Here is a 22,737-nt window from a genome sequence, read left to right on the forward strand (position 1 = left end):
ACCTTTTAGACTTAGAAAATTTGAGATGACCTCAGCAGGCAAGTAAAATTTCTTTTATTTTTCTCCTGTTGAAGAATTTGTTCCCACATCTGAGAGGCTACTAATCCTCCTATTAGAAAACAGCATTATAAATATCACACTTAATTTTTACCAACATTTCTTAAAAAGTAAGCTACTGTACATAACCATAATTCTAAAGGTCATTCGCAACATGTTTTTATAAAAGCTAACGCTTGATGAGTTAATTTCATCTGAGTGCAGTGGCACCTATTTGAGCGTGTGTGAATTAGTGTCTGAGGTCTAAGGAAGAAAATATATTAAGCATCGCATTAGCTTTAACATACCATATCTTTGCAAAAGTACACATTTTATGAATAAAGTAAAGACCTTGAAAACTTAAAAGAATGACAGCTAGACCAGTCTTTCTTAGTTGTGAACCAATACACAACAGACAATTTAGTCATTGATATAATAGATCATAATGTAATTTTCTGTAATTAAAGACCAACTTAATGTATTTACTGAGAAAAGAAATTAGACCAGTAGTTGCTATCTTTCCTTACTGTTTTTATGGTTCCACAGTTACCACTGACACTAATTTTTCATAAAACATGGTATTTCTAATTGTATACCACTCATGAGGAGCCAATGTGGGTAATGGATGACCATAACTGGGATAAAGAAAATCAAAAAATAATAATAATTTTATTGAAAAGGAGTGGCTCTATAGAAAAAATATGATCTTCAAGTTACCTACATGAAAAGAACAAAATAAAATATGTGGTATTGTAAAAAATAATGATGAGCTAGGTAATCGAGAATCACGTGTACGCATATGCAAAAAGTATCACCAACCATAACATGGAATTCATATTCAAATAAAATATGGCCCCTTCAAGATCCACCATATTTCAAGAAAAATGATAATCACTTTCTTAATGGAGAACTAAACTACAACATAACCATTAGTAAAAACTTCAACATAGTGCTCTCCAAGCCATACTTTAACATGGTGCTCTCCAAGCCATTAAGAATTAAACAAAGATATAATAAATGCAAGCAAACACATGAAGTATACCCTAACCTATATGTGCTGAAAGATCAGAGGGCTGGCAACCCAGCACAAGGAACCATGCATAATCACTGCAAATTTTACTCCACTGTCATTTAATTGGATGACACCTGCCCTAGCCGAGTCCAATGGTGCTGGCTTACCTATATAATTATCTTTATGACCACACATTTTGAGCTCAAAACTCATTACGAACACTGTCTCATTAACCCATTTAAACGTATCAACATGCAGTCAAATAAAATATCTGATCATTATTATACATGTAATGGTAAAACAACAACAATAATAATAATAATAATAATAATAATAATAGTAATGGGTTGGGTAATGCATTTTCTCACCTTCAGCTGGGGAAGACTTGAATTAGAGATGATGTCTCCTAGCATTATCTACCAATTCTTTAAAAAAAGCAAAATCATGATAAAAAGTACCACAAGAACTAATCTGAACATTGACATACACTGCATAAGTTTTCGAAATATTTTAAGGCAAGTCTCAATTCACTTCACTGTAAGTATGTACCCAGGTAAATGACTGTAAATCCTAAATATACAATATTTTTAGACTACAGAAGGAAGGTTTTTCGTATTTGCTTCCACACCAAATTAAAATGGCTCATACTATGCCTTTAGACTTGTGCTTTTGTATTGGAATCCTCTTTTCTGGATTCTTTTCTTCTCAATACTGATCAACATGAAAATAAGTCTTCATGTACAGTCCACAACATATGTTCAAGGCCATAAAGGAAGTCCCAATAAAGTTACCTTTCAAATCAGCACAAAGGATCACTTCAAAAGCATATATAGTACTTTTTTTAAGTATCCAAATAAAAGGATCATAATCAGACCCAAGGAACCCAAACATGAATTCCTCTTCTCATTTTCAGAATGAGCTCTTGAGCAGATCTTCCAAATCATGTTCATAGATAGCAATGAAGAGCATTATGGTGGCACCCGTGAGCATTCCAAGTCCCTGAAGAAACATTTGGCCTGCTACTCCAAACTTGTCATCATGGTTTACTGAGAGCTCTGACAACTAGAAAAAAGTAAAGTTAAGATATAGAGACAAGATTTATAATATTGTGTTGCAGGACATATCAACCAAAACTTATACTAACTTCAAAGAGGCCAATTACTGAATCTTTTGTAAAATACAGCTTTTCCTGTAGCCACAAAAAAAAAAAAAAAAAAAATGAGCTAAGGATACTTCAGTAATAAAACAGAAAAGAATTGTCTCTGTAATGAAGCTGGTTTTCACATTCCATGCAGGATGTCCTAAGCACATTTCTTCATTAGAAACACTTTGTGCAGTGCTCTCAAGTCATTTATTCCAACTCCTTTGTCACATATTCCTTCACTGTCATTTCACAGCACCCATAATACTCCAAAGTATTTACAAATACTTCACAATGAGTAACATACACTCATTCATTATTTACTTATTCACCTTTCTGTGCTCCTCCCATTTTTACACTGCAATACTTACTCTTTCAACTGATCCCTTTAAATAGAGAACTGCTCTCCCTGACCTAAATGACTCATCTAAATAATGTACTACTCTCCCTGATTTCCATTATTGTCAAGTCTAATAACACTCCTGTTATATATATTGCTTTCATCACATTTACCTTTATCATTTACAATCTTAGAAATGAAGTATTTCAGACCTATGTTTCCCTTATGATATGGATGTACCACTCCATCTAAAACTTGTCACATCTACCAAACTACATTCCTTTCCTTCTTTCCTATTCTCCATGTTAAAGAAATTTGCCTATTCTCTATCGATCTTTCCAGTATTCATACTTACACTCCATACAAAGAGACTATTGACCTATTATATCAATTAACTCATTTTCGATTACATGAAGAGGATGAGGTAACTATTTGTACCCATTGTGGGGAACATGCTTACCAAAGTTTTTATTTTCATTCTTTAGAATCCTATCCATTCTACACTTACCTAACTGAAGCTAAATACTTACAAATTTAAAATGCCAAATTAAAAACAAGATTTCTTGGTACCAAATCATAAATACTACATTACTGAGTAACTCACCAGGTCCACTAAGGCTAAGTAGATGAACACTCCAGCAGTAAAAGAATAAATCCAAGGTGAAGCTGTCGGAATAGAGCCTAACAGGACTCCCATGACAACTCCTGCTAAACTGAAAAGCCACAGCATTGCCATCATCTTCACGGCTTGAGTCAGCTCCATGCCCATTTCAAATAGCAAGGCAAAGTCCCCTGTTGAGAATACACCAATTCAGTTGACAGTTCACGAAGTATAGAAGTGATTCTGACATGAATTCAAGCACTAAATACTCCTCTTCTACCCATATCCAATCTAGCCATTCCATACAAATATGTACAACTTCTTATCCCTTCTCAGGAGTAATGTGAAAAAAACATCAACATGGTGCACTATATACAGAGTATCTTTTTTTTCAAAACATTGATACCTTTATTTCAATACAAAAAATATAAAGAACACTATCAAATGCAATTAAAACATGAAAAACCTGACAACATTTTCAGAGTGTATGACATCATTGCACCTAGTATTCCATGGCCAAACTTTTTAAAAACTGCAGTAAGTCTTCCAAGGCTAACTTTTTAGACATTGCAGTAACTCCCTTATTTTTGTGAACCAGATACTGACCTCTTGGAACCTAGGAGAAGAATCGAAGGGAAAAAATGACCATGAAAGTTGAACATATGCTGAGCTATGGCATAGTTTTGCCAGGCCTATCTATGGTATAAAACATAAACATGGAATGTAGCAGACAATGCTAGGTGCTTGTTGCGTTAGCAGATAATATGGATTATTGTAAAAAGTGAGATGTCAAAGAGATGAATAAACTTTTTTTTCCAAACAGTGGGCCATGAGAAATGCCTTGTGGTTTGGTCATGTGGAGAGGATGCATGATATTAGGTTGGTATAGAAAATATAGAGGACAAGGCAGAACAAGATGGTGTAAAAAGACAGGTGGCATCCTGTTAGAGGTAAGTGATGTAATATATCATTGGAAAGGATCTAGGAAGGTGTGAAGGGAATGGTACATGCTAAGGAGGACTATTTGAATAAAGTACCCATGAGAATGTTCTACCCTCTCCTAAGGTCAAAAACCAGATATAACTAACAGAGACAGACATACAGATAGAAAGACATCAATAGATTGATAAAATATATACAGAAAGATTGACAGATATACAGAAACACCCCTTGTGTCATCAAGTAGTAATACTCCTATGCAAGTCAATGCATTCCCTGGCAGTTCACCATGCTTATTTTGAACAATACACAGGCCTCAATTCATGTTTACTTTATATGCTAAGTTAACATTTTAGATAGGTACTTTATGTAACTTTTATTCAGTATTCATGTAATATCCTGTGACTACCTTTCAAGTAATTTTCCTAAATTTGAATGAGTGCTCTATCAAATAGAATTATTATCATTAAAAACTGGTAATATATCATATTATTTGAACATAATTATCATGCATTGATATTTATTCAAAATTATCTCAGGATCTCTTTTGAAGAAAGATTCCTGGTGTTACACTGGATGGTCTTGCAGATGCCTTGGCAGCCCAAGGCTGTGGTACTGCCAGTAGCAGGAAAATGTGAATTCCTCTGGTGTGGGAAGTTCTTTGATGAGACTGTGCTTCCAGTGATACTGCCTCATCAAAGATGATTTTTCACTCACAGCATAACTTCAAACAGGTGAGTTCAGTAACACCCATTCATTGATATATGCAAGGCAAAGGCTATACATGAGAATGTATAAACGAGGGTGAATGTTTTGGAAATTACATTTTTTGGGGACAATATGTTGTATGAGGAGCATTGATTAAGTAATTAACAGTAGGGTAAAGGAGAGATATGGAGACAGGAATAGTATGGTTGAGAGAGTTGAAGAGAGTTTGCTGAAATGGTTTGGATATATTGAGAAAATAAGCAAGGAGAGGTTGACAAAGAGGATACATGTGTAAGAAGTGTAAGGAAAAAATGTAAAGGGGGAAGGGACCAAATTGGAATTGAAAGGATGGAGTGAACGGTTGAGTCCTAAATATGCAGGATGGTGAAAAGCATTTAGGGAATAGAGTGAACTGGAGTGATGTAGTAAAGAGGGGGCAACAAACAAGTCAGTGAACTGAACTAGGGCACATTAAACAGCTAGAGTAAACCATGAAGAGGTCTGTGGGGTCTAGCTGTGCCAGTGGTTTCAGTGCATTACACATGACAGCTAGAGAAATTGATGTGAGTGAATGAGGCCTTTTTTTATTTGTTCTTAGTGGCATCTTGCCATGAGGAAAACGGCAAACAAGCATGAAAGAAAAAGAAATATGCATATATAATTACCTGATCACTTCCTACCCTAAGAGTCCCTTCTATCCCTATGAGGCTCCTGCAGAATCCAAGAAGCTGCCCATATATACCAGGTGGGATCACAGGTCATAAAGTGTGTGCATATGCTGTGGGCATGAAGGGTCTTAGGATATCTTGAAATGGTGTTTGTAGTGTTGCAGTGAAGGATAATATCCTCAGCACAAGTGGGACAGTGTGACTCAAGTTTGTCTAGGTAGCATGGTCCCTGATGGAAGTATGTTTGGTGGACTGGAGTTTAAAAATAAATTTGGAGGTCAGCTATTTAGCACACACATTTTACAACACAAACTTCCACTTTAAAGAGCCCACTGCACTACAGTTACATGTGGACTCCCCTGTGCCAGTAATGGCATCCCAAGCACACACACCTGACCTTCTGAAGAATGGACTGTCATTGACAAGAGCCCATGCCAAACTTAATCTTGATGAATCTTTACACACATGGTTGTTTAGCATTTGTTGAGTCATTTTAGCTTGAATGTTTTTTGTCATTGTTATATTTGTCAGGTGGGGGGGGGGGTATGTGTGAGGCAGGGGGTAAGCTTTTTTATTTTTTTTTACTTAGGAATTTTTGTTTGGTTGTAGAGTGGGTAGGGTGGGAAGGTTCTTGTGCTGTTTCATAGGACTGGGTGCTAAGCATGTTAAAGTGGGTCTGCATTGAGAAAATCTTTGTTCCATTGTGAAGGTGTTAAGCATTTGTGGTTGCTAGGCAGCCAGTACACTAATCTATGTGTTTGAAGATGTGTTATATTTGCTTTTGAGAGGGTGGATGACCAGGCAGGTGAGGCATAGTTTAAAGTGGAGTGGATGCATTGTATGCATGAGAGGCTGAGTGATTCTTTTTCTTTTCCAAAACTGGTGTCAGTTTGTGTTCTGATGGCATTTAGTTCATGTGTTGATGTTATTGGTGTGGGGTGAATGTCGTGTGTGTTGTATGTGATGCTTAGATTGGTTGGTGTTTTGTTAAGTGGGAGAGACTACATTCAAGGTAACTGGAGGGTGTGAAGTGTCATGTCTATCTGGGGTTAAAAGGGTGATTAAAGACTTCTGTGGAGATGAGGACATTCTCTTCTGAGTAAGCCATTAATCCATCCATGTCGTATAGTAATGTTTGATGTTGGTACTGTGGTGTTTGGATGTTGTGATGTGATTGTGAGGTTGTCTGCATATGAAAAGACCCTCACATTGAGGTTTGCCTGATTTAAAGGGAAACTGTGTATGAAGAGATTGAAGAGGGGTGGAGAAAAAAAAATGCTCAATGGGGAACTTCATTATAAAGTTTCAGCGTTTTAAAGGTGAAGGCATCGTGAGTGATTCTGGCATGGTAGCCAGCTATGAAATTTGCTCGTCACTTCTTTTCATTGTCAAAGAAGGTGGTATTAAGTATTTTTGTGTGGGGATGTGTCAGGGGACAATGTCAAATTCTTCACTGGTGTCTATTGCCACTAGTAGTGTGGTAGGGGACTGTGGTTGGTTGAATCCATCCAATGTATGTAGTGTGAGCTCAAAGTGTAGTGTGAAAGTAAAGTGTTTAGGGCTGAAGCCATGCTCTGTCGGTGAGGGTGAGATGTTTTGTTTGATTCTGTTGAGGATCACTTCTTCGCAGATATTTTTTATGCTGAGGATAGAAGGCATATAGGGTAGCAGAAGAAGGAATTCAGTGGTTTGGAGAGTTTTAGGACTGGTAATATGTTGGCAAGTTTCCTGATGTTAGTTATCTTGATGTGTAGCCAGGAGTTGATGAACGTAATTGTAAGTGCTTGGTTGGCAAATGTCCATATTGTTCAATATGAAGGTTTGATATGTTGTTTGGATCTGTAGCAATAGAGTTCTTTAAGGTTCTAGCTGCGTTACTTGTATCAAGTTGGAGAAAAAGGAGGGTGGACAGTTTGTTTCTGGATGGATTTTATGTAGATTTTTCAAGACAGATTTTTAAAGGGTGAAGTAGGTTTGAGTATCTCATGAGTATGTTTGTGTGTTCCTTGGGAGTACAGATTTCATGGGAATGGGTCAAGAGTATTTCATAAGTAATAATTTTATTTAATGTGTGCCAAAGTCGGTCGCTGTGGGGTTGTCTGATTTATTGTGTTGAGGAAGAAGTGCCAGTTTCCAGTTTGTCTTTCAGTTATTACATTTGTGATGGTGTATTCAGAGTTTGAATTTGTTCTCTGATTTATGTTGATGGTCAGTGGGTGTGTCTGAGCTGATTGTTTTATGAGGTGTGTAATGTGTGGGGAGAAATTTGGGTTATATTTCTTTCTGTGACCTTATAGTATATGCTTTTTACTGGCTTGGTTGAAGATGCTAATGAAGTGTGAGATTGCATGATTTAGGGATATGAAATTATCTATAATGAAATTATGAGCTTTGTTTTCATGTGTGAAGGCTGGCTAGTCTGTGCTTTCCTGTAGTTTTTGTAAGTTTTTTGGTGCTTGTGAGAAAAACAAGAGAACAAATGGAAACATTGGTAAAGAGGTAAATGGGGAGGTGGTAACAGGCAGCGATGAGGTGAAGAAAATTTGAAGTGAGTATTCTGATGGACTGTTCAGTATATTTGCTGACTGGGTGGCAGATGAAGAGTGTTTGGGTTGGGAAGATGTGCAAAGTTAATGAGTGGTTTGGCAAGTGGTTTGGTGAAGAGGGGGCAAAAACTTGTGTAAGATGAAAGGTGGCAAGGCATTTAAAGTGGATGGTACTGCGTTTAATTTTTTTCAGAAAGGGGGTGACTGTGTTCTTAATTGGTTAATTAGGGTTTTCAGTGTATGCAGGTACTGCAGTTTAATTTTTCAGAAAGGGGTGACTGTGTTCTTGTTTGGTTAATTAGGATTTTCAATGTATGCATAGATCATGGTGAGCTGCTTGAGGATTTTTGGAATGCATGCATAGAACCATTGTATATGAGCAAGGTGGACAAAGGTGAGTGTTCGAATTACAGAGGTGTAAGTTTCTGAAGCGTACCTGGTAAGTTGTATGGGAGAGTGATGATTATGAGGGTGGTGACATGTGCAAATCATCAGATTTGGGGAAGAACAATGTGGTTTCAGGAGTGGTAATAGGTGTGTGGACCTGGTGCATGCTTTAAATAATGTGCGCAAGAAATACTGAGAAAAACAAAGGGAGTTGTACATGGCATTTATGGATCTGAGGAAAGCATATGATAGGGTTGATAGAAAATGATTTGTGGGAGGTGTTATGAACATATAATGTGGGAGGAAAGCTATCAAAAACAGTGAGGACTTTTATCAAGGGAGTAAAGTGAAGGTATGAGTGGGCAGAGGGGAGAATAAGTGGTTCCAGGTGAAGGTAGATCTGCAGCAGGGGTGTGTGATGTCACTATAGTTGTTTTATCTATCTATTTAGCCTCCTGAAATGTAAAGCAGGGGTCAGATTTTTATTTGTACTTGGTGTTGGCGGTTAATTATATTTTATACTTGATTGTTGTTTCCCATGTTTGTGAGGTAGCACCAAGAATAGATGAAGAAAGGCTGCTTCTGGTCACATCCATTTTCTAGCTGTCATACGTAATGCATCAAAACCACAGCTCCCTATCCACAATCAGGCTCCACAGACCCTTCCATGATTTACTCCAGATGCTTCAAATGTCCTGATTCAGTCTACTGACAGCATATAAAACCCAGTATACTACATCATTCAATTCATTCTTGTTCAATGCATGCCTTTCACCCTCCTAAATGTTCAGGCTCTGATCACTCAAAATCCCCTTCAATCCATACTTCAGTTTTCAGTTTGGTTTCCTTGTTCTCCTTGCTCCCTCCACTTCCGACACATATATCATTTTTGTCAATTTTTCCTCACTCATTCTCTCCATACTTCCAAACCATTTCAGCAAATCCTCTTCAGCTTTATTAACTACAATCTTTTTATTACCACATATCTCTCCTATGCTTTCATTACTTATTCAATCAAACCACCTTACATCACATACTGTCCTCAAACATTTCACTTCCAACACATCTATCCTCATCTGCACAGCCTTATCTATAGCCTAAGCCTTGCATTCATATAATATTTTTGGGACTGCTATGCCTTCAAACATAATCAATTTTGCCGTCCCTGAGGATGTTTTCCCTTGCCACACATTCTTCAGCAGTCTTAGAACTCTCTCTCTCTCTCTCTCTCTCTCTCTCTCTCTCTCTCTCTCTCTCTCTCTCTCTCTCTCTCTCTCTCTCTCTCTCCATATGACACTTCCACTTCCATGGTTCCATTCGCTGTAATGCCTACTCCCAGGTATCTAAAACATTTCACTTCCTCCAAGTTCTCTCCATTCAAACTCACACCCCAACTAACCTGTCCCTCAATCCTGCTAAACCTAACAAATTTGCTTTTATTCACATTTACTCCCACCTTCCTCCTTTCCCACTCTCTTCTAAACTCAGCCACCAAATTCTGCACTCCCTCCCTTAAATCTGCCACCAGTGTTGTATAAGTAAACAACCGAATCACTTCCCAGGCCCTCTCATCCCCCACACACTGCATACTTGTTTCTTTCTCAAAAACTTTCAGATTTACCTCCTTCACCACCCCATCCATAAACGAACTGAACAACCATTGTGACATCTCACACCCCTGCTACAGACCAACCTTCACCTGAACCCATTCAGTCTCCTTGCTTCCTCCTCATACACATGACTTACACCCTTGATAATAACTTTTCTCTGCTTCAAATAACTTTCCTCCACACCATATATTCTTAAGATGTTTCAAAAAGGCATCTTTATCAACCTTATAATATGCTTCCTGCTTTCTCCAGATCCACAAATGCAACTTACAAAGCCAACCTTATAATATGCTTTCTCCAGATCCATAGATGCCACTTACAAATCCATTCTCTACACATTTCTCAAACACATTCCTCAAAGCAAACACCTTTTTCACACATCCTCTAACTGCTACTCCTCAATGTGATCCTTTGTATATATAATACCCCTATCAATCACCACTCTCTTGTAAACTTACTAGGTACACTCAACATACTTATACCTTTGTAATTCAAACACTTTCCTTTATCCCCTTTCCCTTTATACAACAGAAATAAATATGCACTCCACCAATCCTCAGGCACCTCACCATGATCTATACATACAATTCATCATTTAATCATATTTTTTTTTTCTTTTTTTATACTTTGTCGCTGTCTCCCGCGTTTGCGAGGTAGCGCAAGGAAACAGACGAAAGAAATGGCCCAACCCCCCCATACACATGTATATACATACGTCCACACACGCAAATATACATACCTACACAGCTTTCCATGGTTTACCCCAGACGCTTCACATGCCTTGATTCAATCCACTGACAGCACGTCAACCACGGTATACCACATCGCTCCAATTCACTCTATTCCTTGCCCTCCTTTCACCTTCCTGCATGTTCAGGCCCCGATCACACAAAATCTTTTTCACTCCATCTTTCCACCTCCAATTTGGTCTCCCTCTTCTCCTCGTTCCCTCCACCTCCGACACATATATCCTCTTGGTCAATCTTTCCTCACTCATTCTCTCCATGTGCCCAAACCACTTCAAAACACCCTCTTCTGCTCTCTCAACCACGCTCTTTTTATTTCCACACATCTCTCTTACCCTTACGTTACTCACTCGATCAAACCACCTCACACCACACATTGTCCTCAAACATCTCATTTCCAGCACATCCATCCTCCTGCGCACAACTCTATCCATAGCCCACGCCTCGCAACCATACAACATTGTTGGAACCACTATTCCTTCAAACATACCCATTTTTGCTTTCCGAGATAATGTTCTCGACTTCCACACATTCTTCAAGGCCCCCAGAATTTTCGCCCCCTCCCCCACCCTATGATCCACTTCCGCTTCCATGGTTCCATCCGCTGCCAGATCCACTCCCAGATATCTAAAACACTTCACTTCCTCCAGTTTTTCTCCATTCAAACTCACCTCCCAATTGACTTGACCCTCAACCCTACTGTACCTAATAACCTTGCTCTTATTCACATTTACTCTTAACTTTCTTCTTCCACACACTTTACCAAACTCATATATCATATACCTAATATAATTTTGATTAAAACAGCTTTGAAAATTTATACACAGGGACCTTTAGATTTACACAATAGTTCCTTTACCAAATATTGTCACATAAACCAAATTATTTAATCATGAAGATTAGGGAGTTTCATTATTAGTAAAACAGTACTGAATATTGTCCCAGTGAAAAAGTACAGTATACATGTATCAGGAAGTAGAAAATACTATAATGAATATGCTGTACAGTGAATTATATTGACAAAAACAGAAAATAACAAACTTTGAATCTTGGTGCAGTCTTCTCTTCATGGGAAATATATGTTGTTGAAGGCATTATCTTTCAAAATGATTTGGTCTCATCCACATTAAATTTTTGCTTAAGAAAATGAATGCCCCTCTCAATAATGGTCTTCTGAGTTCCCAAGAAATTTTTGGCAGCAATGACAGCAGAAGCAGCCTCATCAGCCATACTGATGTTGTGGCAATGTAGTGTTTCCTAAAATATGCAAACCAACCACGACCTACTTGAAATGTCTTCACTGCTCCTTCTTCCAGTGCCAAGTCATCACATGTATACTCTGGGCCATTGCTTGTATCACAAGTATCATGAATGGAACATTTTAATGAGTTTGGTGTTCAATTCATATGCTCAACAATTGTTCCATCCTCTCCATAGTCAAACTTCAGAAAATACAAGATTTTAGATGCAATGATGATGGTACTTTCTTAGATCTTCTCTCCACTATCATAAATAATCTGTAGAGTCACTAAGTCCAAGGGCACACTTAATATCAGCTGCTCATTCACCCCTCTCATAACGTCTGAGTACATCCACCTTAGCCTCAGTGGTGATGGAATTACATTTCTTGGCACCACTGGTATCAAGAGAACTTAAAAGACACTTTGATGGTATGATGCAAGGGATTTTCAAAAACACGTGCAATATACAGTATAAAGCAGCACTCCCTGACTATACTCTGTATCAATGCCATGGGTATGCACACTTCATGTACAGCACTGGCAAAGCCACATCACTGCACTGTCAGTCCAATGATGATCACATTATTCCAAATTCAAGCCCATATGAATTACAAGAAATGTGTGAAAGGACAACATGCATTATTCTGAAAATGGTGTTGATCAAGGATGCATACATGGAGAGGTACCTGTACAATGTTAAATGAGGAATGCTGGTATAATATCAATGAATACTTACCAACTTTATGTGGAAGCTCATGACACAAGACAGCAATGGAAGTTGCTACACCTGCAGTTATGCTAGTTCCAAAAGCTGCTCCTATGGCCATGCCATCCAAGAACGTATGCAAGGCATCACCAACTAATATCATGGCCCGTAGAGAATCTTTGCGCCCTATGAGTGACACAAAGGAAAGAGAATGAATATCTTTGCCACTTCTAGGGAAGATATTGTACATATTGATATATTAAGTGAAAGAGAATCTCCAGATTTTACCACTTTCAGACTCATTTTGTAAGACATCTCATTAATACTTATCCCATGTTTTTTAAAATATCAAATGAAAACATGTCCAATTGTTATCAATTTCATGTACACTTCATTGTGCTAACATATCTACAATATTATCATTTTGCTTTCCAGACTGCAGAGAAAAGGCATCTATATGTCTTACTACGATGAAAGATATGGTGACGTCACACATCTGTCACAAACTATCCTTCACCCAGAACCACTCATCTTCCTTTCTTGCCACTCATACCTTTGCCTTACTCTCCTGATGAAAATTTCTCATTACTTCTAAAACCTTTCTGAAGACATTTCTATCAACCCTGTCATATGCTTTCTCCAGATCCATAAATACCATATAGAAATACTTGTTTCTCTTTAATGTTTTCCACACACATTCTTCAAGGCAAAACACCTGATCAACACATTTATCACACCTGAATCTACACTGTTCTTCCTCAGTCCAATGCTCTGTACATGCCAACACCTTCTCCATCACCACTTGCCCATACAACTTGAGAGGTACACTCAACAAACTTGTACCTCTGCAATTCAAAAACTCACCTTTGTTCCCCTTGCCTTTATACAGTGGTTACATACGTGCATTCTGCCAATTCTCAGGTACCTCACCATAATCTATACGTACAATGAAAATCCTAACAAACCAATCTACAACACAATCACCTCCTTTCTTTGGAAATTCAACTGCAATGCCATCCAGTCCAGCTGCCTTGCCATATTTTATCTTACACAAGGCTTTCACCACCTCTTCTCTCTTCACCAAACAGCTTCCCATGACTTTCAGTTTGCATAAGTCCCTAACCCAAACAACCTACATCAAACACATTTAAAAATCTTTCAAAATACTTGCTCCAACTGTTCCTCATCACTACCTGTTACCACTTCCCCATTTGCCTCTTTACTAATGACCAATGTTCCCATTTGTTCTCTTCTTTTTCTCACACTATTAACCTTCTTCCAAAACATCTTATTTTCCTTTAACTTTCATGATAATCACCCATCCAAACTCTTATATGCCCTCTTTCTAAACCCCTGCACCTTCCTCTTGACCTCCTGCCCCCTTGTCTTGTACATCTTCCAGTCATTTGCTCTCTCTCCATACACCTTTCTTTTCTCTTTCACTAATGGCTTTACTTTGTCATCCCTTTCTCACCTGTCCATCTCCCACCTTCAGCATGCCACACACTTCTCTTGCATATGCCAACACTGCTTCCCTAAATATCTCCCATTCCTCACCCACTCCTCCTGCTTCATTAACTTTCATCTTTTGCCATTCTATACGTAATCTCTCCTGTTATTTCTTCAGACACATCTCTTTTCCAGGCTTACTTAATTTCACCACCCTCTTTTCACTCATATAATTTCCTCTTTTCTGAAAACTCCTACAAATCTTCGTCCTTGCCTCCACCAGGCAAGGGTGACCAGACATCCCACCAGTTGCCCCTCTCAGCGCATTCAAATCCAAGTTTATTTCTTTTGTAAACCTGTTAATAAGTATGTAATCCAATAATAATGATAATGATAATAATAACTATTATAATAATGCAGTAGTAATGATACTGCTACTACTACTACTACTACTATTACTACTACTTCTACTACTACTACTACTACTACTACTACTACTACTACTACTAATAATAATAATAATAATAATAATAACTGTGGAGGTGGAAAATTGGAGAGATAGGAAAGTTGAGTGCTCAGGGCCTGAGCATGCAGAAGGGTGTTAGGAGTGCATGATATAAAATGAACTGGAGCCATAAGGTAAATAGGGGGCAATTTCTGTCATTGAGCTGAATCAGGGAATATGGAGCAATCAGAAAAAAACAGAAAAGTATATGGGGCATACCTTAACCTATCTTCCTGCCCAAGACAAAAACTTCTAACCTTATTAGGTTCCTGAGGCACTCAGAAAACTGGCCTCATCCAACACTCGGGATATCGTGTTATAGTGTTGCATGCTGTATGTGCATTTATATGTAGACAGTGCAAGGCAATTAAGTAGCAACTGCTTGGTAGCTGCACTATGAGCATGAAAGGTCTTGGGATGTGTTGAGCAACATTTGTAGTACTGTTGTCATGGGTGATGTCCAGAGTGTTTGGGGGAGTGTGACTTGTGTTTGTCTGGGAGTGTGATTTCTGTTGGATGTATGTCTAATGGGTTGGAGTATAAGGTTGAACTAGGAGGCTGGTCCTTTAGTGCTTGTCCTGTTATTTCAGTTTGAATGTGTTTTGTCACTGATATATTTGTTGGTAGTGGGGGGATTACTGAGTAGAGGTAATTGAAGTGTGAGGCTGAAGTAAGCTTTTTATTTGTACTTGGAGTTTGGTGTTATTTATAAAGTAGATTGAGTGCTGTTTCACAGAACTGAGTGCTGGGATGGATGATTTATTGTTTAGAGTACATGGCCTTTCTATATCACTGTCCAACTATTTTGGTTGATTAGTGGCAGGAAGTTCCAACTCTCATTGTGCCAATGGAGAGCAAGGAACATGTTGCATTGCAATGAGTGTCAGTGTACAACTTAGCACTGCAATATAAGTTGTAAGTGTTGTGTCTTATTAAAAGAAAAAATCTTTGGAGACTTTGATACAGACTTCCAGTATGTCTCTCCTGCAAAATAAAATTAGGAAAATTCGAAGTATTACTTGCTTAAATTACATCCCATTTCCATGTGATTATGCCTCACCTGTAACATGAGAATGTCCATGATGAGAATGACCATGGTGACCAACATGATACTCCTGCAAAACCATGTTAAAGCTGCTGCTGTTTTGTCTTAATACCTTTGGGCGGACAGAAGTGGGTGTATTTAATATGAGGGACAATTCCCCACCCTGGAAAAAGAAAAACAGTAACTTGAGTAAGTAAATTTAATGCAACAGGTAGATCCTTAACTTGTGTTTCTTGAAACTTGATTAATATAATACCAAAGTATGCATTTTAATGACAAATAACAATGTAGAATGAGTGTAAAGGATGTTTAAACTATAAAGACTTTGAACCTGAACATCAGGAGGGGTCCCCACTTTACAGCAGGTATGAATAGAAGTTCCAGAAGATGACTAAACAGTGCAAACTACTAAACCCCCAATCAAATGCCACAAGCCAGAGACTAATACTCAAAAGCACCATCTTAATCCACTACTGCTGACACCACAGGCGAAACTTGCCAAAGTTAATGGTCCCATTATCACTGAATAATGCCATCCAGAGGAAAATGATTCAGAGACTTGAGGAAAATGTATTTTAGTCTTTGCTAAACATGTCTTAAAACTGAAAGATTTTTCATAAATATAGAAATTTCTTACAGCTAGATGAGTGAGGTGAAAGTTCTATTTATCCACATCTGTCTCTCTATATATCTACCTGTATCTCTGATTCTAGTTCTCTCTGGAACCCCCATCAAGGGGATGGCCACAGAAAAATTGTCTCCACTTATCCCTGTCCTTATGTAAATGCCTCCCTCACATACACCATTCCACATTTTCCATCATTTCTCATGCCCCAATGTTTTTACACTTTATTTTCCCATGTCATAGGTGGTCTTCCTCTCACACCTACCCATTCAGTCATACTATCATACACTTTCCTTATAAATTCCCCATTTTGCATTCTTTACACATGCCCATACCTTATTTTTATTATTATACTTTGTCGTTGTCTCCCGCATTAGTGAGGTAGCACAAGGAAACAGACGAAAGAATGGCCTGACCCCCCACATACACATGTATATACATACACTTCCACACACGCACATATACATACCTATACATTTCAACGTATACATATATATATATATATATATATATATATATATATATATATATATATATATATATATATATATATATATATATATATATATGTATACATTGTCCTCAAACATCTCATTTCCAGCACATCCATCCTCCTGCGCACAACTCTATCCATAGCCCACGCCTCGCAACCATACAACATTGTTGGAACCACTATTCCTTCAAACATACCCATTTTTGCTTTCCGAGATAATGTTCTCGACTTCCACACATTCTTCAAGGCCCCCAGAATTTTCGCCCCCTCCCCCACCCTATGATCCACTTCCGCTTCCATGGTTCCATCCGCTGCCAGATCCACTCCCAGATATCTAAAACACTTCACTTACTCCAGTTTTTCTCCATTCAAACTCACCTCCCAATTGACTTGACCCTCAACCCTACTGTACCTAATAACCTTGCTCTTATTCACATTTACTCTTAACTTTCTTCTTCCACACACTTTACCAAACTCAGTCACCAGCTTCTGCAGTTTCTCACATGAATCAGCCACCAGCGCTGTATCATCAGCGAACAACAACTGACTCACTTCCCAAGCTCTCTCATCCCCAACAGACTTCATACTTGCCCCTCTTTCCAAAACTCTTGCATTTACCTCCCTAACAACCCCATCCATAAACAAATTAAACAACCATGGAGACATCACACACCCCTGCCGCAAACCTACATTCACTGAGAACCAATCACTTTCCTCTCTTCCTACACGTACACATGCCTTACATCCTCGATAAAAACTTTTCACTGCTTCTAACAACTTGCCTCCCACACCATATATTCTTAATACCTTCCACAGAGCATCTCTATCAACTCTATCATATGCCTTCTCCAGATCCATAAATGCTACATACAAATCCATTTGCTTTTCTAAGTATTTCTCACATACATTCTTCAAAGCAAACACCTGATCCACACATCCTCTACCACTTCTGAAACCACACTGCTCTTCCCCAATCTGATGCTCTGTACATGCCTTCACCCTCTCAATCAATACCCTCCCATATAATTTACCAGGAATACTCAACAAACTTATACCTCTGTAATTTGAGCACTCACTCTTATCCCCTTTGCCTTTGTACAATGGCACTATGCATGCATTCCGCCAATCCTCAGGCACCTCACCATGAGTCATACATACATTAAATAACCTTACCAACCAGTCAACAATACAGTCACCCCCTTTTTTAATAAATTCCACTGCAATACCATCCAAACCTGCTGCCTTGCCGGCTTTCATCTTCCGCAAAGCTTTCACTACCTCTTCTCTGTTTACCAAATCATTTTCCCTAACCCTCTCACTTTGCACACCACCTCGACCAAAACACCCTATATCTGCCACTCTATCATCAAACACATTCAACATACCTTCAAAATACTCACTCCATCTCCTTCTCACATCACCACTACTTGTTATCACCTCCCCATTTGCGCCCTTCACTGAAGTTCCCATTTGCTCCCTTGTCTTACGCACTTTATTTACCTCCTTCCAGAACATCTTTTTATTCTCCCTAAAATTTGATGATACTCTCTCACCCCAACTCTCATTTGCCCTTTTTTTCACCTCTTGCACCTTTCTCTTGACCTCCTGTCTCTTTCTTTTATACATCTCCCACTCAATTGCATTTTTTCCCTGCAAAAATCGTCCAAATGCCTCTCTCTTCTCTTTCACTAATACTCTTACTTCTTCATCCAACCACTCACTACCCTTTCTAATCAACCCACCTCCCACTCTTCTCATGCCACAAGCATCTTTTGCGCAATCCATCACTGATTCCCTAAATACATCCCATTCCTCCCCCACTCCCCTCACTTCCATTGTTCTCACCTTTTTCCATTCTGTACTCAGTCTCTCCTGGTACTTCCTCACACAGGTCTCCTTCCCAAGCTCACTTACTCTCACCACCCTCTTCACCCCAACATTCACTCTTCTTTTCTGAAAACCCATACAAATCTTCACCTTAGCCTCCACAAGATAATGATCAGACATCCCTCCAGTTGCACCTCTCAGCACATTAACATCCAAAAGTCTCTCTTTCACACGCCTGTCAATTAACACGTAATCCAATAACGCTCTCTGGCCATCTCTCCTACTTACATAAGTATACTTATGTATATCTCGCTTTTTAAACCAGGTATTCCCAATCATCAGTCCTTTTTCAGCACATAAATCTACAAGCTCTTCACCATTTCCATTTACAACACTGAACACCCCATGTATACCAATTATTCTCTCAACTGCCACATTACTCACCTTTGCATTCAAATCACCCATCACTATAACCCGGTCTCGTGCATCAAAACCACTAACACACTCATTCAGCTGCTCCCAAAACACTTGCCTCTCATGATCTTTCTTCTCATGCCCAGGTGCATATGCACCAATAATCACCCACCTCTCTCCATCAACTTTCAGTTTTACCCATGTTAATCGAGAATTTACTTTCTTACATTCTATCACATACTCCCACAACTCCTGTTTCAGGAGTATTGCTACTCCTTCCCTTGCTCTTGTCCTCTCACTAACCCCTGACTTTACTCCCCAGACATTCCCAAACCACTCTTCCCCTTTACCCTTGAGCTTCGTTTCACTCAGAGCCAAAACATCCAGGTTCCTTTCCTCAAACATACTACCTATCTCTCCTTTTTTCACATCTTGGTTACATCCACACACATTTAGGCACCCCACTCTGAGCCTTCGAGGAGGATGAGCACTCCCCGCGTGACTCCTTCTTCTGTTTCCCATTTTAGAAAGTTAATACAAGGAGGGGAGGATTTCTGGCCCCTGCTCCCGTCCCCTCTAGTCGCTTTCTACGACGAATAGTGGTTCCAACAATGTTGTATGGTTGCGAGGCGTGGGCTATGGATAGAGTTGTGCGCAGGAGGGTGGATGTGCTGGAAATGAGATGTTTGAGGACAATGTGTGGTGTGAGGTGGTTTGATCGAGTAAGTAACGTAAGGGTAAGAGAGATGTGTGGAAATAAAAAGAGCGTGGTTGAGAGAGCAGAAGAGGGTGTTTTGAAATGGTTTGGGCACATGGAGAGAATGAGTGAGGAAAGATTGACCAAGAGGATATGTGTGTCGGAGGTGGAGGGAACGAGGAGAAGTGGGAGACCAAATTGGAGGTGGAAAGATGGAATGAAAAAGATTTTGTGTGATCGGGGCCTGAACATGCAGGAGGGTGAAAGGAGGGCAAGGAATAGAGTGAATTGGATTGATGTGGTATACCGGGGTTGACGTGCTGTCAGTGGATTGAATCAGGGCATGTGAAGCGTCTGGGGAAACCATGGAAAGTTGTGTGGGGCCTGGATGTGGAAAGGGAGCCGTGGTTTCGGGCATTATTGCATGACAGCTGGAGACTGAGTGTGAACGAATGGGGCCTTTGTTATCTTTTCCTAGCGCTACCTCGCACACATGAGGGGGGAGGGGGATGGTATTCCATGTGTGGTGAGGTGGCGATGGGAATGAATAAAGGCAGGCAGTGTGAATTGTGTGCATGGGTATATATGTATGTGTCTGTGTGTGTATATATATGTGTACATTGAGATGTATGGGTGTGTATGTTTGCGTGTGTGGACGTGTGTGTATATACATGTGTATGGGGGTGGGTTGGGCCATTTCTTTCTTCTGTTTCCTTGCGCTACCTCGCAAATGCAGGAGACAGCGACAAAGCAAAATAAATAAATATAAATATATATATGTGTGTGTGTGTGTGTGTGTACATAATTCATACTTGCTGCCTTTCTTCATTCCCGTCGCCACCCCGCCACACATGAAATGACAACACCCTCTCCCCGCACGTGTGCAAGGTAGTGCTAGGAAAAGACAACAAAGGCCATATTCGTTCACACTCAATCTCTAGCTGTCATGTATAATGCACCAAAACCACAGCTCCCTTTTCACATCCAGGCTCCACAAAACTTTCCATGGTTTACCCCAGACGCTTCACATGCCCTGGTTCAATTCATTGACAGCATGTCAACTAAAATTATATTTCACCTACGCTACCACAATTCATTCCCACTGCATTCCCTGCCATACCAAATCTTTCATACACCTTATTTCTTTCTTCATTTCATCTAGTCATACCACATGCTCCTCTCACATAGCTCACTTCCACAGCCTGCATTATTGACCTATGTGACTAAATCCTTGTCCATGTTTCTGCTGCATAGGTCAGGGTCGGGAGGACTATGGTGTCCCTTAATCCTTTCTTCATGTTCATACTTAACCCTTTTCCCTTTACTATTCTATTGAGAGACCCAATGACTCTCCTACTCTGTACTGCTGTCTCCCTTTAACTCTCCTTCTGTATAACCAAACTTACCCAGGATGAATCCCAATACTTAAATTCTGTCACCATTTCCAGTCTTTCCTCCTCCATATCTATAATATAGTTTAGTACACTTTCTTCTTTCATTCTATAGGACTTTGCAAAATCTATACTTTCACTCTGTTTCCTTTCAAACACCATTATTGTACTTTTACTGACACTTACCTTCAATTGCCTCCACTTACACATATCATAAAACACACTTACAACCTTCCTTAACTCCTTTTCATCTCAGCAAACCCTTTCCCAAGTTTTGCTTTTATCTATCTTATCACTCCATCCATATATATGTTAAAAAGCCATCACACAGCCCTGCCTCACACCCTCATGCATATCAAAACTTACACTCAGTTCTCCATCCACTCTTACAAATGTATTTGCTCCTGTACAGAAAGCTTTCACACCATCCAAATGTTGTCCCCCTACCCCTCAGATACTTTACACATCCCATAAAGCATTCCACATGACTTTATCATGCTATTTCTCCTGATCCATAAATGCTGCACACAGCTTATTACCTTTTGCTAGATACTTTTCCACAGTCATGCTCACCACAAAAATCAGATCCACATATCCCCCTGCCTTTCCTAAAATCCCCTAACTTCTCATTTCAGTCATTTTCATTGCTCTTTCAACCTACACTTTTGCTTACACTTTCCCTCGTATGTTTAACAGACTTATTCCCCTATAACTGCTACATGCAACCTTAGCACCTTTTTCTTTAAGGGAACACTAATAGCTTTCAACTAATCGTCAGGCTCAACCTTCTGATTACGAGCTACATTACATTACAAATCCATACACTCTGATTACGAGCTACATTACATTACAAATCCATACACTCTAGTACACTTTCTCCTCCATACTTCATTTAAGCCATAACACCATTCACTCCTGGTGCCTTTCCTACCTTCAACAGCATCATTGCCCTCTTTACCTCTTTTCTTGCTATAGGCCCCTACACTTGCACTTGTAAAAGATCTGTAAGCTTCATACTTGGATGGATGCTTCAGCAAAAGGAATGGGTGTCAATTCCAACATAAAGCACAAGTAAACTGCTTTCCATAAATTATCCTCCAAACAAATTAGAAATATAAATATTTACTGAGAGAACATTGCATCTCTTAGTTTGAAGAACAATTCATCTTTTATTTTTTAGAGGATGAGTTCAGTTTCAATTTGTAATAAGAACAAATTATATAAGAGAAACAGAGATAATCATTGATCATGAAGACTGCGTAAGAGGTGTGAAATATAAATTAAGGTGACCTCCTTTTGGTAGGATGCTGAACTCTCATCAATATGCATCTGCATATGAAGTTCCATGACCATACATCAAGTAATGACAAACAACTGAATATAGAGATAAAACTTAACCACAGTGTGGACTTGCATGCACACGTGCATGTGGACAAAGTTGTGGATACCTGTGACAGAACAACAGTTCTTCCTCTATTTCATGAAGATGAACTAAAAAATAATCCTAATCAAAGCAAACAGACACCTTTTTGTAATGTAAAAGTAATTGAAGGAAAAACTTTTGCAAAATTAGAGCAAAACTAGCCTCCATGGACTGGTGAACCAGGCAG

General features: G+C 39.1%; 1 protein-coding gene across 5 annotated transcripts in view; it reads right to left on the bottom strand.

Moving 5' to 3' along the window:
- Nucleotides 1-692: 692 nt before the first annotated feature.
- The window catches only part of LOC139750273 (zinc transporter foi-like), a 258,282-nt gene continuing 236,237 nt past the window's right edge, over nucleotides 693-22,737 (bottom strand). For all 5 annotated transcript variants that reach the window (XM_071664854.1, XM_071664855.1, XM_071664857.1 and 2 more), the window contains exons 9-12: nucleotides 15,696-15,843; nucleotides 12,712-12,867; nucleotides 3,134-3,321; nucleotides 693-2,110 (exon numbers count right to left, since the gene is read on the bottom strand). In XM_071664854.1, coding sequence (XP_071520955.1) covers nucleotides 1,958-2,110; nucleotides 3,134-3,321; nucleotides 12,712-12,867; nucleotides 15,696-15,843 — 645 coding nt within the window. In that variant the 3' untranslated portion in view covers nucleotides 693-1,957. The remainder of the gene's footprint in view (nucleotides 2,111-3,133; nucleotides 3,322-12,711; nucleotides 12,868-15,695; nucleotides 15,844-22,737) is intronic.

The sequence above is a fragment of the Panulirus ornatus genome, chromosome 9 (assembly GCF_036320965.1).
Source record: "Panulirus ornatus isolate Po-2019 chromosome 9, ASM3632096v1, whole genome shotgun sequence".
In the NCBI taxonomy this organism is placed as follows: domain Eukaryota; kingdom Metazoa; phylum Arthropoda; class Malacostraca; order Decapoda; family Palinuridae; genus Panulirus; species Panulirus ornatus.